Consider the following 18,585-nt stretch of genomic DNA (forward strand, 5'->3'; position numbering starts at 1 on the left):
AATAAACTCACACTTACACAAGAGAAGTTAATTGACTTAACAGTGTAGATTAGTGCTGGAGTTCAGACTAGAAACGTATTCATAGTTATCTCATATTGTGATTCGTTTGTACATTAATTCAAAGACACTGTGTTGGGGCAAGGAGATATGAATAGGTGTGGGCCTGCCATTATGAAGTATATAGTATAAACAGATGTAAACAAAATAGTGTGATATATGTACTATGGCTACAAGTCTGGTAGGATAAGTTCGATACAAATAGCCCTGGATGGTGAGACTTAAGAAAGGTGAAATTCACGTTAACTTGTGCAGATAAGGGGATGCTTACAGTTGGATACAGAGGGAGAGGATACATCCTTTTCAGAGGGAATAGCAGAAGTAAAGACAGTAGCATAAAATTCTGTGGCTTTTTCTTTAAAGAAGTAGGAGGGAATTGAGGGAATGGGGAAAGGATTTCAGGAAAAGTGAAAGATAAGGCTGGAGAAATAGGAAGATTAAGGATGTTTTGTGCTATATTAAGGCATTTGGACTTTATTCTGAAAGTAAAGCTGAGTGGTCAATTGAACTGTAAAAACAGCACAGTGACAAAACCAATTTAATGCTTTCATTTCGGTAGCCCCGTGGGCTGGGGCGGAGACAGGCAGGGCTGGGGCAGGAAGTCAGCTGCAAGGTATGGCTCTAAGCCAGGGTGCAGGTAATGAGGGCTGGGGTATGGGATGGAAACAAGGTCTGCACTGCCCATCACTGCATCCCAGGTGCCTGGAAAATTGCCTGGCATTAAAGTGCAACTTTGTGGAATGAATGAAAAGACAGTGATGGTGAAATCACCAAGTGAAACTTTCTGCTATTTAATTGGCAGATGTGGACACAGATAAAAGACAAGCCATGAATATCTTATTATATACTATTGGAAAAAGTCGGTTATTTTATTTGTGAGGTTTAAAATGAAATATAGTAACACTTAAGCAATCAAAAGTTCTGGCTAACTGAATTTTCTAGTTAACTGAGAGTGAAGTCAAGATGCCTAAGACAATATGTCCCTATAGTACATAAGACAAATATTTAATGTGATCTCTTTTAGGTAAGTAATAAACACTCTCAAAAATTACTCTTGAACAGTTCAGTATTTTACAAACCACAGGACTCTTGTATTCAATAATTAAGACATCTGAAAACTTGAAAAAAAATTATTAAAAATATAAGCCTATGATTGTAAAGGTTCAGAAATGGATAGTGCAAACTGTGTGATTGTAAGTGTAATTAACAAAGCTGAGTGTGAGTTTAGTTAAAAGAGGAAGGCTAGTTATGTATGTCACCAGAAGGAAAGCTAGAGGATAAAAACTGGGACTGTATCACTTAGCGAAACCTAGAGTGGATGATGACAGTGGTTAAATTGTATAAATATAAAAAGCTCTTATATGAACTGGAACAAGCATCCATTAGTATTACAAGGTGTTAATAAAAAGAAATGCAATTAGTGCAAACTAAGATCTATAGTTAATAGTAACATCGTAGTATTCTTTCATTAATTGTAATAAATGCACTACATGAAAGCTAAATAATAGAGGGGATATAAAGGGTATGGATTTTGGGGAGGAAAATGAGAATGTTCTAAAAAAAATTATTCAGAAAAAAACAACTAACTAACAACAAACAAACCTAAAGTTTTACATGGAAGTTTGAATTAAGGAGTAAGAAAAAATAGTTTTGCTCAAAAAGTTACAAAATGAAGTAGAGACCTGCAGAAGGCCATAAGAAAAGAAATATTTCAGAAGTCAAGTGTGCTGGTTTGAAAGGGTTATGTGCCCTAGAAAAGCCATGTTTTAATCTTGATCCATCTGTGGAGGCAGCTGTTTCTTTTAATTCCCATTTAGGGCAGTAGGCTGGAAACTTGATTAGTTTATCTCCATGGAGATGTGACACCCAATTGTGGGTATTAATCTTTGATTAGAGAGAGATGTGACTCCACCCGTTCCAGGTGGGTGTTGATTAGTTTACTGGAATCCTTTAAAAGTGGAAACATTTTGGAACATGTTTCTGAGCCCACTAGCCAGAGACCTTTAGAGGTGAACAAGTAAAACATGCCATGGGGGAGCTTCATGAAACAAGAAGCTTGGAGGGAAAGCTAGCTGATGTTGCCGCGTTCACCACATCTTTCCAGTTGCGAGAGAAACCCTGAACGTCATCAGCCTTCTTGAACCAAGGCATCTTTCCCTGGATGCCTTAGATTGGACATTTCTGTAGCCTTGCTTTAATTTGGACATTTTCACAGCCTTAGAACTGTAAACTAGCAACTTATTAAATTCCCCTTTTAAAAAGCCGTTCCATTTCTGGTATATCGCATTCCAGCAGCTAGCAAACTAGAACATCAAGTTTGGTTTAAAACCCAGGAAACTTAAAGATGGTTCTAGAGATAATTAAAAAACAAAAGAAAGAAAGAAAGAAAGAAAAGAAAAAAGAAAGAAAGCTCTTTAAAGAAAAGAAAACAATTTTATTTATTTATTTATTTATTTTTGCATGGGCAGGCACTGGGAATTGAACCCGGGTCTCTGTCATGGCAGGTGAGATCTCTGGCATGGCAGGTGAGATCTCTGCCTGCTGAGCCACCGTGGGCCACCCAGAAATCAACTTTAGGGCCACGGTGGCTCAGCGGCAAGAACGCTTGCCTGCCATGCCCGAGAACCCGGGTTCGATTCCTGGTGCCTGCCCATGTAAAAAATTAAAAAAAAAGAAATCAACTTTAAAGAGCAGTAAAAACAGTATATCTGAAATCAGTTCAGCCTTGTTCATTGTTTAGAAGACTCTATCTCCACTCTCACCTCCCCCCTTGCTTTAGTCACTTGCCAACGCCTGTTGGACAAGGACACAGGAATCATTTTGAACCAAATTTGACTTGTGGCATGGAAGAGGACTAGAAATCCAGTCGGAGCTCTAACACAAGCAAGCCATCAAACCAGAAATGCTCCCTTTATATGAGATCAGCCTGCAGGTCAGAGCGTCTAGCTGTGAAGAAGTGCTAGGAAAGAAATACTTCTAGCTAATATTTTTAATTCTAATTAAAAATCATAAACTAGTACGGGTTTATTATGGGGAAATTGGAAAATTCAGAAAAAATACAAAAAGCAACAACACAAAAATTCTCTCCTAGAATCCTATCACTCAGAGGCCACTACCATAAACATTTTAGCATATATTTTTTTCCAGTCTTATTTCTATATGGTGGTTTACAAACTTGGGATCTCATTAAATTTAAAAAAAAGCTGTATTTTTCTATTACCTTACATCATGTTTCCCTCACATCATTTAAAATTCTTTATAAAATATTTTCATTGGTTGCATAATGCTCCATTTATGCAAGTATCATTTTCTAAATCATTTTACTAATGCTGTTTCTACTTTTCCCCCCCCACTTTTGGGCAGAAATATTTGTCCATATTTTAGATTTTTTTCCTTAAAGTAAATTACCAAATTGGAATTACTGTTTCCATGGTAAGTCTTGGCCAGGCAGTCACGGACAGACTCTAGCTATGTCTAGAGAAAATGCACCATAGCTAAAATCCATCATATCATTTTGATACATGTCAAGTGGCCCTGAGACCTTGTTGCCCAAGAGACACCTGACTGGCTTTGCCCAGCGAGGACCATTGTTGTGCAGCTGTAACGCAACTTGCAAACCCACAGGCCTGGTCACAGGAGGGCTTTCCATGTGACAGGCTGTCATCAGAAGGGGGCGGGTAACCATCATCACCGCTCAAGTACATGTCCTCCAGAGGAACTGACGAGTGAAAGGGGATGACCACACACCATCTCTCAGTCTGATGACATTCACTATTCTTTGCTCAAATATCTATTCTTTGAACTTTTTTTCCAGTAAAGTGGAGCAAAAATAGATGTCTCTGTGCTCATTTTTGCCAGCTGCCCGACCTTATTTTTTTATGCAATAAATTATGTCAAAAGATAGGATGGTTCCAAGACAGACATAGCTAGAGTACAGTTTCATCAGCAATGCAATGCCTTAGTCATTGAGCAGGGAAATAAAGTCCATGTTCACAAACCTGGCAAACCTAATTCTGACAGCAAAATAAAGCAAAACAAGCAAGGCTAATTGCATAAACTGTAGAGTTTTCTCTCCTTATCAGAAAACCAAATTCAGGGAAAGAACTTGTGCTAAGAATCTCTTACCCTGTCCTGGAATGTCATTAGGAAGTTTGTGGTTCTTCCAGATGAACGTGGGGCTCATGTCCTCGGGGCTACTCGTATTTTTTTTAGTGTCATAGGTCAAAAGAACTTTGTACTGTCCCAGGGCATGAAAAGAAAAAGAAGGAAAAGAAAAAGACACATCAGAACAACTTCTGCTGAGGTGGACCAGGCTGCCCAAGGACACTTGTATTTCAAAGTAATGTGTCTCAGTGAAGCCAGGTAACTGTTAACCCGCTTGCTGGGATCTGCTCATTTGTTTGCAGCATAAACGTGGATTCAAGCTCCAGGTTGACTGCTAAATTTTCTGTTTCTTTATGACCAGGGATGATGCCAGTAACCTCTGCCAAATATAGATTCTTTGGGTCATTAGAGAATTTAGCTCAAGTCTTTCAATTTACAAATGTTAAAACAGAGTGCATGAAAAATGAAATGATCAGCTCCAAGCCATGTGGCAAATGAAGGGCCAGTGTTTTCCACAGTATTGAACTGCTACTGAAAATAATGTCTAGAGAAAATGCACCATAGCTAAAATCCATCATATCATTTTGATACATGTCAAGTGGCCCTGAAATAATTCTACATTTAAGTTTGGTCAATTAAATCATCTCTCTAATCGCTTCCATTCCTTTGCTTTAACGTGTCTTCTAGTCCATGACACTGATTAGGTTTCTAAGACACAAGATTTATTTTTCAAGCAATTTGCCAATTTGAGAGCTAATATATCCTTAAGTTCCTGCCAAATATAATGAACCAGTTTGTAAGAGAGCCCAAAAAATTGACAGTTGTTCTCAATCCACCAACAGTCCTTCAAATGCACAGATGGTAAAATTAAATTATCAGCCCTTCTGGGTAAAAGTTTCACATTTTCAAAACTTTACTCTTTACTTTGGAGCTGATGCTATAATTACATGCACTGAGGACAGGAAAGCTCTTAAATATTAGGTTATAGTACATTGAATCTTTTTTGAATAACAAAGAATAAGAATAACAATCTATAGTGCTATGCTGTTTTGAGAATTAATCTTTGTTTTCTCCAAATAGACACTTTATAAAAAGCACAATTACTTTGATGGTAAAAGATTATTGAAAAATTCAACTAGTTCTACTGTCAGAGAGAGTAAATACATAGGGCAATATTTTTCATTTTGAAGCACAGTCATGAGACTGACAGGGACCTCACATACTCTTCATTGTTACTATTAGTAAAGGAAGCATTGTGGGGACCTTATTTGAAGGTATTCTCAAGCCAAAGATGGTATTATATTGAAGCTTCAATATAGTAACTGATAACTATGGATTGCTCTTCTGAAATGCTGCCCCAAATTTCTCATTTAATTTCCTCAATCTGGGCACCTCTTCTCTAGCTTTTCATGGTTTTCTTGCAAATACCTTTTATAAAGCTGCGTCACAATAGACACCCCATATATAACTTTTGGGTGTCATAAGGCTCATAACATCAAATCACATGACAAAAATAAAAGATCTTTTTCTTTTAGGTTCCTAGTTAAATGTCAGGGGCCAATCTTTAAAGAAAAAAAAAAAAGGCTCTATATTGGCCGTGTGGTATATTCTAGAAGAATGGCTTTCATAATTTGTTGTGAGTACAACTTCAGATGGCAGAAGGACAGTTGTTTTAATTTTAAATTAGATGCTTATCAGCCATCCACTACTGGCCAGTAAGAAGCTAAGCACTGGGAGATCGGGAGGTCACTGGGACCCATTCCCTTTCTTTAAAGGACTTTCCATGTAGCTGATGAGAAAAGACATAGACAAGGGGCCTAAAGACACAGCATGACAGAGCCATTTAAATGCACCAGAGGGATTTTCATGGGTGTTCAGATGGAGAGAACAGGTGATGTCTCCCAGAAATATTGAGTTGTAGGATTGAACAAAAATAAATATTTCTTAGTAAAGACCTGTCATCCTTTTATTGGTGTCCCACTGACAGTTTAGTCTCTATATCAATTTTTTCTGGATAAATTGTTGTTGCTGGTATTTTTTGTATGCTGTATGGTGGGGGTCTCATTTCATTCTTTTTCCATATGAGTGTCCTGTTATTGCCGTACCATCTATTGAATTTTTGTATGGGGTGGGGTGGGTAGGGAGGAAGTGCATGGGCCGGGAATCGAACCTGGGTCTCCTGCATGGCAGGTGCTGGGTAAGTAATTTTTTAATATAGTAAATAGAGCACGCATCTAAGTTTGGGTGAAAAAAGCCTAAGAAATACTGTCCCAGGTGCAGCATAATTTTAAGTCTGAAATAAACTAGTTTGCAAATATTAAGCATAACTTCTCCAATTCCTTTGCTGTTTATTCCTCTTCTAAACTCTCGCTCTTCACCCAGCCTTAATCCAGTCACACCATCTTGAGTTTTCTGAAAAGGAGTCAGCATTTCAGAATCAGACATACTTTTTTGGTATCCACAGAGGTGTAAAGAAGCGTCAGGTTGTTGTCAATATCTCCAGAGTCATCCAAAGTCACAAGACCCAGGTACCCTAGGGCAAAATCAGAGAGGGTTAGCGACCGCCAGTGGCTTCTTGCCAGAAGGGACCAAACATATCCTAGTGTGGGGAGGGGGGGAGTCAAACTGGTTCAAATTGCTCTATTTCACTGAAGAATTCTTTCCTCTAATGATCAAATCAGGTGACACCTGTATTGGTGGTTCTTGGCCCTGGGATCTATGAAAGATACCTTTTTGGGAGATGTGGTTTAATTAGAAAGAAATTATTTATTGCATTTAGGGTAGCATCCAATGTAGACAGCCAATAAATTTCTCTTTGCTGATTAGTGACAAGTTTTTGCTAAGAATATTTACTGAACCATTGCACAAGTGTTTAGGTTACTATACAATCCAATCTAGATTGTAAGATCAAAATACTTCCTCTATCACTCATTGGTGGTGAGACACTGAAGAAATTACTTAAGTTCTCAGAATCTCAGTTTATTCATTGATGAAATAACAGCAGTATAAGATGAACCTACAAAATGAATTTAGGTAAAAAAAAATGACCAATTATCAGCAGTTTCTTATGGTTCAACCTAATAGTTAATATTTATTTGTATTTACTATATGCCAGACTTGGTGTTAAGTGCTTTATATACATATTTTTCATTTAATTCTCCCCCAAATATCATGATATTGAAACTAATATTGTCTCAATTTTATTGTTGAGAAAGCTGAGGTCAGAGATATCAAATAGCTTGCCCATAGTTGTACAGCTACTAGGTAGCTAAACTCAGACACAAAGAAATGTCTCCTGGCATTTGTGGTTAGCAAGTCTGTCTTAGTGGTTATTAGGATGCTTGACCATGATTATGGATGTAATTGAATTAATTGAGAATATACATGAAGTGCTTGGCAGAACCTGGGGCACAATGGATAATCAATACATGATTGTCACTCCCTCTCGGCTGCTTCAGGGGAGCAGACATGATTTCTCCCCGTCATGGCAGTGGGTGCAGCCCTCAGGCCTTGGGGCTGGGTCTCTGCTGCTCTCTGAAGCCAAGAGCAGGAGCTCACTCTGCAGTTGGTTGGCAGGATGAAGGTTTGTCAGGGTGAGGACCAAGGCAGGTTAGAGTAGGCAACTGCCATTTGTATTTTACTTAGCAAACACTAGATTTGAAAGGAAACTCCGTAATATCTAGATGTGACCTGGGAAATGAAAACAGGAGTTTCAGTGGAGGCTCACAGAGAAAGAGAATGTTGATTTGTGCAGTTCAGAGGAACTGTGTTGGGAACTCCTGGATGGTGCTGGTTTTGGTAGTTGGAGGGCAGCATAGGGGCCCCGATGCCCAAAGGATACAAAGGAAAACAAGAGGAGACCAGAATCAGACATCAAATACTTTTCTTTCTTGCTAGCTTATCCAGCATAGTCAGGATATCACTAATCAACATGCCCTAGGATGAGGTGAGTTCATAAAAACAGGGCCTGAGCTGTGTGTTCCTTCTGTGATAGCTGAAGATTTGGAAAGTATGCAGCTTAAACTGGGGTTCAGGTATTAATAATAGCATACCCCAAAGTTTATGTCATGATATATGCCTCCAATTAAGTTCAAAGCTTTTTGGCTGTTGATCCATTTATTGACACACACACACACACACACACACACACACACACACACACACACACACCGCTTTGCTTCCCAGAGTCCATACATTGAGCCCAGCTTTTCTGAGGCTTTTTGTAGAAAGTATAAATTTGGGTTTGGTTGTTGTTGCTTGTTTTTAGGTGACCAGTACCTTCAAAAGTGAGGTTCTTGAAAGCATGAGCAAATTTGGGGGTGTTAACATTTTCTCCCCTTTCAAGAAATGTCTTCAGCATGTGTCCAAAGAGCAAGATTCCATTCAGGTAGGCAACTGCAAAGTCATTTTTCACCTGAATGAGAAACGAAAATCTTTAAAGGGTTCCTGAAAAAGCAGTTTTAGTCTTGATCCTAGAGCAAAATGTTCTTGGGCTCAGTGTGGGTGAGGCCAAGAACAAAAGGTGAGTCTCTAAGAGGGGTATTGTAGGGATAGTGTTAGGAAGATGTTTGGAAAATCCTTTATTAAGCCAGGGGCTCTTTAGTGTTTGCATGCCACAATTCTGCCTTCTTTGGGGATCAGTAAATCAAGACCACTGCTTTTAGGCAAGTAACTACAAGCTATTGTAGTTCCTTCCCATCATGATAGAATATACTATTACAACCAGGAAAGATGGACATGCAACATTTATATAATTCTTGTATGACATTATATAGAAATGATGCCCACCTATAGTTAAATGTTTTCGTTAAAGAATTAAAGAGAGGAAAACAAACAAACAAACCCTGCCTCTCAGTATCTTGAATGGGGCGTGAAGAGTTTGTTGGGATGATACCACTGAACCTGCTTTGAAGACAGCTCTGATTGGTGTGTTACCTCTGGCCCCAAATGTCTTCCCTGGGGAGAATGCTGGAGGGGCTCGAACTCCTCTGCCTCTGAAACCATGGCACGGTGCCCTTCACAGAGCTGGGCATAAACAATCTGTGCCCCACTAACACCAAGTGAGTTTTGTCAGCTTGGGCACTGTGGACTGCCCACCTGCGAAGAATTACATTTTTGCCAGAGCCTAGAAGCAGTGCAAGAGGTATCTGAACATTAAATCCAGAAATATGTTTACTGGAATATATAAAAAAGAAAAATAAAACACATTCATTGGTTTCAGTTTTTTGCTGAAATCATCATGTCATGAAATAAAATGAATCCAGCTAAAACCCAGCTACTAAAAGGGTTGTGGCCCCTAATTTTTGCAGGGCCATAAACAAGAGGGTTTAGAACTGCTAGTCTAAGGAAAACTGTGATACCCTCAAAGGTGCCCAACTCTCTTTACAGCTCTTGGGACTTGGCCATTGCCTCACATGCCAATGTTCTCCAGAGTCCTCAGGATTGCCCCTTCCACCCTCCTCCCATCCCAAAGCTCTGAACTGCCTGTCCTGAGGGCAGAAGGCATCTTTATGTACATATCAGGACAGGGAGAGAAAGACAGAGAGAGAGAGAGAGAGAGAGAAGAATATGAATGCATGCTTACTAGTGTTAAATCTTTGGAGCTATTTAGGCTGGAATCTTCAGGATGCAGTGTCAGCACAAGGACATTTTTCATATAGTCAGGAGCTGTGATATTTTCTTCAAAGTAATGGTTACTGTAATAAAAAACACAGGTTTCCATGAAAACTAGATCCCTCAAGAAATAGAGATTTACCTTCTACAATTCACATAAACTATTACATCAGACCTTGAAAATGCTTTCAAATTTTTCATGGCTTAAAAAAAAATTTAGCCTAGCAATACGCAAAACTTTCTGTTTTCCCCAGGAAGTCTTATTTTCTACTATATTTGCTAAGTTGGATATGAGAACTTAGGCAGCTGTGGTTAATGTACACAAAAGCAAAGGTAGATCATAAGGCATACACTTCCTTGAGGGGAATTCTTTGGGCTATGAACATGTGACCTAGTACTTGCCTGTGAGGTTTAGTGAGTCTTCATTTATACCTGGAAATTTTCTTTTTCCTATGTGCTCATAACAATTTGGAGATATTGGGATATGAGAGAGAGATATTATCACTTAAGCTTACTCTTCAGATGTTGCAAGATAAGCATAAGAAGACTAAGCATTTTCCCTTGACTGTGGCCTTCCTGACATGTGGGACATCACCTTAGGCATCTTCGTAGTCTCAACTCCTAGATAGCTTCGGACATTAAGGATGTTCAATACTGTCTGAGATCGCTCTGCCAATCATGTGGTTTCTGAAGCATTCTGAGTATTCTAATGTTTCAAGATGAAAAGCATATAACATTTTTGAAATACAATAATTAGGATGGCCATTATTCCTCATTCAAATTACCAGGTGAACACATCTACTATGTGCTGAGGACCTGTTTGGGGTATTTTGCTCATGTTAATGCATCTAATCTGAAAAGCACCCTTTTAAAGTCTGTATTTTAATACTCGTTTTGCAGATAAGATTTTATCTCAAGAGACTAAATGAACTAGAAGCATGAGAATCACAATTTAAACCCATGTTTATTTGGTTTCTAATCTCATCACTCTCCTAGAACATCACCGGGTGTCCTTGGGGAATAGTAACAAAGGAGTACCAGCACCTTAGCAGTTGATTGGCGATATGCTGAAAGAAAAATTACACCAGCCCGGTATGATAGGTTGAATTATGTACTCCCCAAAACACATGTTCTTAACCTTACTCCACATTGCTGTGGGTGTGAACCCATTATAAATAGGATCTCTTGAAGGTGTTTTTTAGTTAAGATGTAGCCCAACTGAATGAAAGTGGCCTCTAACCCAATTAATAGAGTCCTTTAGAAGCAGAGGAAAGTCAGACACAGGAAGAGAAGGCCACAGGGAGAAGCCCAAAGTCAGTGGGAACTGGAAGAAAAATGACAGAAAAGCCAAGGAACCACAAGGGTTGCCATCCAGCCAGAACGCTATCAACCCTGGTGGGAGGCAAGCCTTCCAGCCTCCAAAGCCGTGAGGAGATAAATTTTGTTCAAGTCAACCCATTGTGCGGTACTTGTCATAACAGCATGGTGAACCAAAGCGCCAGGTTACAGTTAGGATCCCTTCCCGAGGGCATGGCAGGTACTGAAATCAATGTCATTGTAGGGCTGTAATCTTGACAGTTTTGCCCTTTTTGCTGGACTTCAACTAAAAGGCTATTGATTGACCGAATTATCATTTTGAACATCTAGCAGTTAAATACGTTTCCTCCTTTATTTCATTTCCCTTCATGTTGAGAAATATATTGTTAGTGAAATTTACTGGACTGACTAGGCAAATATTGGAAAGATCCAGTGCAGTAGCTGACTCTTATTTGAACACAGAAAGGTAATGATTGCAGGTAATGTATTAATGTATTAATCAATTCTGGTAATGATCCATTGAGACAAGAGAAATCTTATGACCTCACGGATGGGGACAAAGGGCACAGGCATGACCAGTGAAGCCTTCTTTAAACTTAGTCTGACTTACACATTACCTCCTTGGTACAGTTTGTTAGTGAGGTTTCTAACCATATGAGAAGATGAATGGTGAAAAAAAAGGGGATGTGATAAAAGGTGGTTTCTGCTCCAGAATTTTCTCTCCATTGTCCCAGAAAAGTGGGGATGAAAAGATCACCACCCAGTGAATAACCAAAGAGGGCAACTGTATAAATCAGTCTCATTTAACTGTGACTTTCCTCTTATCAAAGGTGGCCAAAGGAAAAATAATCTAGGACCAAAGGCCATCAGCAATTGAAAGAACAAATATGGCCACAATCCCAGTAATACTACTGGGTTATCAGTTGATTTATCACTGCCTGAACAAAGACCTTAAAAACAGGCTGAAGGTCAGGATCCTGTGTTGACTGAACAGACCTGGTAAGATGTATTTGTGGATTTAATGTTGCTTTTATATAACTTTTCCATTTAAACATAATAGAGGCGTCAAAGGTATACATCTCTGCTAAGGCCACAATTGAAATAAGAATGAAGGTCCAAGTATCATCTTCACTCTGAAACCCAAAAGAAGCTATGCAAAGGAAGTGAAAAGAAAATGTGTCTCCTGGAAATCCTTGGATTATTTCCTCTCTGTAAGGAGGAGGATTCTTCCAACTATTATACCTACTTGAATAGATCCACTAGAATGAAGACAGTATCTTCAGCCACTGGTCGATCACCCTTGAGGGTGTAGATGATGTCTGGTGTACCACACAGGATTATCACTGGAGGAAAGAGCAAGACAAGGAGAAAAACAACCAATGGTCTATGCACCAACAGGAAGGGAGGGAGTTTTCCAAATTTGAACTTATCTTGTCCACGCTATGCTATTTTTAAAGATTAAAACAATGTTTCAAATCCCCCTTTTTCTTTCATTTATAATCATAGACTGGAGCTATATGGGATCTTAAAAGGAATCATCTAGACCAGTTTCTTAATTTTATAGATTTAAAGAGGCTAAAGCCCAAATGCCAAAGAGTCAAAGATCCAGTAGATGACAGAGCTGGCTCTAATATTCAAGCTCCTGATTCTCTGATCCAGTGCTTATTCCATTACACTAGTGGTTACAAAAACTATTTTCATAAATAAGTGAAGTGCACCTCACTATCTTTGTTGAAAAAGATATAATAAAAGTTAATGCATGGATAATTCATAAAATCTTCCTAATCAACACTCTTTGGGCTATGTTTATATCTTCTTAACTCAGAACTCAGTGATTTCAGTGACATGTCAATCTGAATCTATAAGCTCTACTACTAATCGCAGCCAGCCATCTCCCAAATGCTGGCTTTATGGGCAAGAGGAATTGGGGGGAACATCATTGGATCTTCTCATGTGCTGTGCTTTCTGGTTGAATTTATATCTTTAAAGACATGAATAAACCTATAATTCATTTTCCCCCGTCTCAGACGATGTTTTACAAATGATACTTCTCAATGGTGGTTGATAATGGCAGTTGATAATGAGATGTGTGATACCAGGAAATCATGCTAAGCAAGCATCTTCCTTTGCAGGAAATCCCCACATTTGATTCCTCTATTCCTGAACCGTTCTTGTTTGTAAAGAGAATTCTGTGGAAAGTGCAACCAGTTACCTTAGACCTTAATGAGGATGGTAGTGAGGCCGTACATGGCCTCCAGTAGGGAGATCATTGGACAGATGAGATAGGGAGAGATTAAAAGAAAGTGAGAGGACATTACAAAGTCATTTTTGCTTACCCTGTAATTGTGCCTGAAGCCAGCTATAAATAAATATATTCTCTTGGTCACCAGAGGCACCAGGATTCAGAATGTATGAAAGTCACAATTTCATAATATGTTGGAGTTAGATGAACTTAAAAAAGCATTTTACTGGTATCATTTTGGCTTACAAAAGCTGGTTTTTACTATCATCATTCTTTTCATTATGGGACTACATTTGCTCAACATTATTTTTCTATTCTTTCAGAGTATAAGGCTTTAATCAATGAAAAGAACAATAAAATGGAGTTGTGGGGACAACAGCTCTTCCAAAATATACAGATATACATAGGTCATGATGATAGCTCTGAGTGGTAGATCTGTCAAAATGACTCAAAAACAGGTGGTTGTTGTGAGGAGGAAGTTGGCAAAAAAGTCATCTTCCTGTCTCCTTACCATTGCTTTTCCTGTTGTTATCCATTAAGACAGCTTGAAACTGGTCATTTCCTCTCAGTATATCCTTGAAGATGAGTTCCTGAGAAAAATAGGTAACTCCAGCTTCCAGAGCATTGAGGTACCTAAAACAAGGGAAAGAGAAACTCTAACAAACTTGCCTAGTTTCCACGTGGCTTCCACACCATTTGCTCCTTGTTTTCAGATCTCTCCTGGGATTTATTCATCTAAAGTTCATTTCTGCTGTTAACTCAATATACAATGCATACCATGATACCACTGGTTAGGATTGTAGCAATCTAGTTTAGTGAAAATATAGGGTAAATTTTAATCTATATATACAAATAGTAGAGATGTGATGGGCCCCTTAGAATAGCTCCCTATATACCTAAACCAGCCCTCTTATCAAAAATTCAGGGTGGATAAGAGTAATTTTTCTTCCTTTGTGGAATGGACTTTTGAATGTTCTAAGTTCAACCTCGAAGTTTCCAGTGTGGGGTTTTAGGATTGATTCTTGTAGCTCCCTCAATATGCATTCGGGGTGATGCCCTATGTCAGTCTTCTGCAGGACTGGAGAACTAAGCAGCATCTTGAAGGTACAGATGTATTCCAATCAAAAGATTTTCTCTGCCACATTTCCAAGAGTTGTGTGAACATTGAGATTTGGTTTTAGCATGATGCCTATGGACACTAATTCTTGTTCCTCTGAAAAGCTGACGAGAAACTAATTGCACGTATAGGCAGTATGCACAGCCACAGTACTGTGAAAGCATTCACTTGTTTTTTCCACTTTCCTGATCACTAAAATGGGGATATTAGTACCTGTTCTATTTTCTTTAGAGGGTTGACTACAGGGAATCAAAAACTAACATGAAAGTACTTTGAAAACTAGAAAGAATTTTATAAATGCAATATATGATAATTACCATATTTGGGATACCATGTTTCCTTTTATTTGCATGTGGAAAAGTAGACTGGCCTCCACTCTAATGGCAGTTATGGGGGGAAAGTACACCTGATAGGAACTAGGTGGTCTGCCATGAGTCTATGACTTCTCAAGAGTATTAATGATCCTGCTCACCAGAGGCAGTCCTCAGACTCAGTGTTGTTCTTGAAAACATAGGCGGTGTTCCAGGAAAAGGTTTTGAATGGAAAATAATTGGCCTTCCAAAAGTTAACCAGGAAGTACATCAATTTCCTGGATGGAGACATCAGCCTGGTTAAGGTTTCTTTGTAGTCACATGACAATCCAAAACTTCCTGCTGAAATCATGGGGTAGTTCAAGTCTGTGTCAAGGCTATGTCAAGAGGTGAGAAAGAAACCAATATCAGCATTAACTTAAGTAACATATATAAGATCTCTTTTAGCCTGCTTCACCATGTGTGTATAAATGGTAAGAATGATACAGGGTCATTCAAGCAGATTTCTCACTTGTACAGGTGTTTCTCCTATGCAACATGTATTGAGCATATGCTTTGTTCCAAGCACACTCCAGGTAGGTTACTCTGACTTATTTTAAAATGGGTTCTCATTTGAGTTGTCATGGTACCTGGACTGGGATATAGAGACTTAGGGAAATAGGCCTAAGAAAACAGAGATGGACCTCCAGCACTACTGTAATTACTGTAAAGCCAGGAAGATGCCTTCTATGCCTTTCTCACAACACCTTGCCTCCTTTCTGGCTCTTCTATGGACTACCTTCAAGACAGACACCAGCTGAGGATTTTTAATTATTTCTTTTCCTGCTCAGCTCATGGACCTTCTTGCAGTTCTTTAAACATATCAATCTTCATTCCAAAGCAGGGGCTCAACAAATGCCAGGGAATGATTTTCTCCCACCTCTTTTCCTGGTTGACTCTTTCTCATCCATCAGATCCTAGATTCAATTTATTAACCTAACATCAGGGAAATCTTCCCTGATACCTGAGACCAGGTAATTATTGGGGTGAGTGTGTCTATTTAATACCTGTCTCTTCCACTAGACTGTAGGCTCTGTGAAGTCAGCGATCATGTCTGGCTTGTTCACCTCAATATCTTCAGTGAATGGCACAGTGCCTGGCTCATATATAGGGGCTCAATATGGATTTAATGAATTAAGGAAAACAACATCTCTTCCCATCTTCTGGTGCTCCATTAAAAAGTTTGTACTGGGTGTACTGTTTTTATGTCAAACTCAAAGTGTTCACTGTCAAACTTATCCTTTAATTTTTAAGTTTTAAAAACATCTTCCTTTCATGTTTTCTGATTTCAAAGCCTTTCTTGATTACTTTCCATCCCTCACTCCCACATCCACTCATTTAGAGAATCAAATGCTTTTGATTCTACCTTTGAATATCTGTAAAAGCTATCCTCTCTTTCCATTTCAACTCTTTCATGCTAACTTAGGGCCCCCTTCTCCCCTCCTGAATTTTCTGTCATCAGTCTGTCCCTAGTATGCTCCAATCTTTCCTATACACTGTTGTCAATTATTCTTCCCAAAGTTCAGTTTCTTCTCATGGGACTCTCCTGCGCAAAACCTTAGTGGTTTCTCAGATGAATACAAATTCCCTCACCTGCAATTCACAACCTTCCAAATATGGCCCTACTTTCTCTTTATAGTTTTAATTCTATTTTTCTCCCTTACATTTCCCACTCCAGTTAAAACAGACTTTCACAAATTTTCTACACTTTCTTGTTTATTTGCTTTAAAAAAAACCATTTTATTAAATATAACATATGTCAAGAAAAAGCAATGGTTTTCAAAGTTCATTCAACAAGTAGTTACAGAACAGATTTCAGAGTTTGTTATGGGTTGCCATTCCACTATTTCAGATTTTTCCTTCTAGCTGCTCCAAAACACTAGAGGCCAGAAGAAATATATATTTTTCTTTTTTTGTGAAAGATAATATATATACAAAAAAGTAGTACATTTCAAAGCACATTGCAACAATTAGTTATAGAACAGATTTCAGAGTTTGGTATGATTTACAATTCCACAATTTTAGGTTTTTACTTCTAGCCACTCTAAGATACTTGAGGCTAAACGAATGCTTATTTGCTTTTACACATACTTTTTCCTCTGCCTGATTGGGCTGCATATCACCTTATCTCTACCCACTGGAATTTTACCCATTTCATAAGACTCAATTCAAATACTATCTCCTTTATGAAGCCTTTCCCCCCTTAAAGTGTAACTCTTCCTATCAAAGGTGACCAATTCTTTCTGTGCATCCTTATCACATCTTGTTTGTACCTCTCTGATGGAACCTATCTCACTCTGCCTTATCTTGGTCATCAGTGCCCTTGCACCTTCTCTATTTGGCTACATGGTGTGGGCGTGGGATGGGGGCTGGGTTTATTCATTTCTCTCTACCCTGACATAACTAAAATGGTTCTGCACATGTAGAAGGTCCACAATCAGTGGTGAATTAATTTTTCAAATCATCCTTTCTGTCCAGGCTTAGTTAATAGCAATATCAGTAAGTGGTCAAAGAAGAGAATACTGGGGAGTGTGAGTTCAAGGCAGGGTAAGATTCTGTACCTGCATGCATTTTGATTAAAAAGATGGGCCCCAAATGTGCATCCATAGTATGCCTGTGTACATGGTGGGCCTGGGTTTTGGAGTCTATCTGTAGTTGGGTGTGAGGTGTCCAAAGCAAACTTGGCCACTGAAATTTTGGTGGTCTAATGTTATCCTCCAGAGTGGATAGCAAGGGGTTCTTTCAGCATAGTTTTTTTTTCCCCTGTGTAGGCAAAGGTGACCTTTGATTTTAGGGAAAAAAAAGAAAGGTGTGTGAGACGGATTTTGATTGGGGGAAGGTATGCTCCACCTGAACAAAGTGGTGGTGATGCAAATTACACAGACTGAAATGAATGGGAGGGATCAGGGTAGATGATTTTCTTAAAGCCAGAGTAATATTTTCTTTCTAGAGTATATTGAAGACTTTTTTCTAAGATGATAAGGGCACTGTGCAAAGTGATTTAATATGTCATTAATATAATCCTCAAATAACCCTATGAAATAGCTACTCTGTTCCTTTCCCTGTTCTTAGATACCTGGGAATAGAACAGAACCCTTTCCCTACAAAGGGAGTTCCCTGATTAAATTCCTTATTAACTTTCCTGCCTCCTGCCAGCATGCTGACCAATGTCCATTACTGTGTTGCCTCTCAAGCTTGGATGCTAGTGACTGACCCTGAATGGCTATTGTAATTCACCCCACTCTGAACAAAGGCAGTTTTATGGATAAGGGAATGGCAGCTACGGAGAAGTGGGAGAATACTGGGACCCCAACATTTGTTTGAGAAATCATTTAAATAGCTAGGTATGACAATTCTTGTCTGCAATTCACAGCGGTGTTAAGACAACTACTTACTACATCTGGAAGGTAGAATATGTGCACGAGGGCCCCAAGAGGACACAGCCCATGTTTTCTTCCTGTAAGGGGGGAAAAATAATCAATGGAACACATACACACACACACACACACACACACACACACACACACACACAAAATGGCAAGAGAAGGCTCCAAGAAGGTTAGAAGGTTATCCAGAAAGGAGAAACATGTGATGGCTTGGGCCGGGCAACTAGTGAAGGAATAAGCAGGTCTGAAAGAGATGAGATGCTGCAGGTGGAGAGAAATGGTATCCACTGAAGGTGAACCTGGATTCTTTATCCAGTGGAGAATGTAGAGTGGGTAGAAGAGGAACTGGCAGACTACAAGATTAATAGTCTGTATGCAAACTGTGGGGAGACTAGATTT

The 18,585-nt window shown here is 39.0% G+C and overlaps 1 protein-coding gene across 3 annotated transcripts in view; it reads right to left on the reverse strand.

Moving 5' to 3' along the window:
- Positions 1–18,585, reverse strand: part of GUCY2C (guanylate cyclase 2C) — a 69,136-nt gene that overhangs the window by 40,792 nt on the left and 9,759 nt on the right. For 2 of the 3 annotated variants that reach the window (XM_077170156.1, XM_077170157.1), the window contains exons 3-10: positions 18,196–18,257; positions 14,923–15,138; positions 13,845–13,966; positions 12,338–12,434; positions 9,746–9,857; positions 8,440–8,575; positions 6,609–6,694; positions 4,183–4,294 (exon numbers count right to left, since the gene is read on the reverse strand). In XM_077170156.1, the coding sequence (XP_077026271.1) occupies positions 4,183–4,294; positions 6,609–6,694; positions 8,440–8,575; positions 9,746–9,857; positions 12,338–12,434; positions 13,845–13,966; positions 14,923–15,138; positions 18,196–18,257 (943 nt within the window). The remainder of the gene's footprint in view (positions 1–4,182; positions 4,295–6,608; positions 6,695–8,439; positions 8,576–9,745; positions 9,858–12,337; positions 12,435–13,844; positions 13,967–14,922; positions 15,139–18,195; positions 18,258–18,585) is intronic. The other variant, XM_077170158.1, reaches the window with a different exon arrangement.

Source organism: Tamandua tetradactyla, chromosome 7 (assembly GCF_023851605.1).
Source record: "Tamandua tetradactyla isolate mTamTet1 chromosome 7, mTamTet1.pri, whole genome shotgun sequence".
In the NCBI taxonomy this organism is placed as follows: domain Eukaryota; kingdom Metazoa; phylum Chordata; class Mammalia; order Pilosa; family Myrmecophagidae; genus Tamandua; species Tamandua tetradactyla.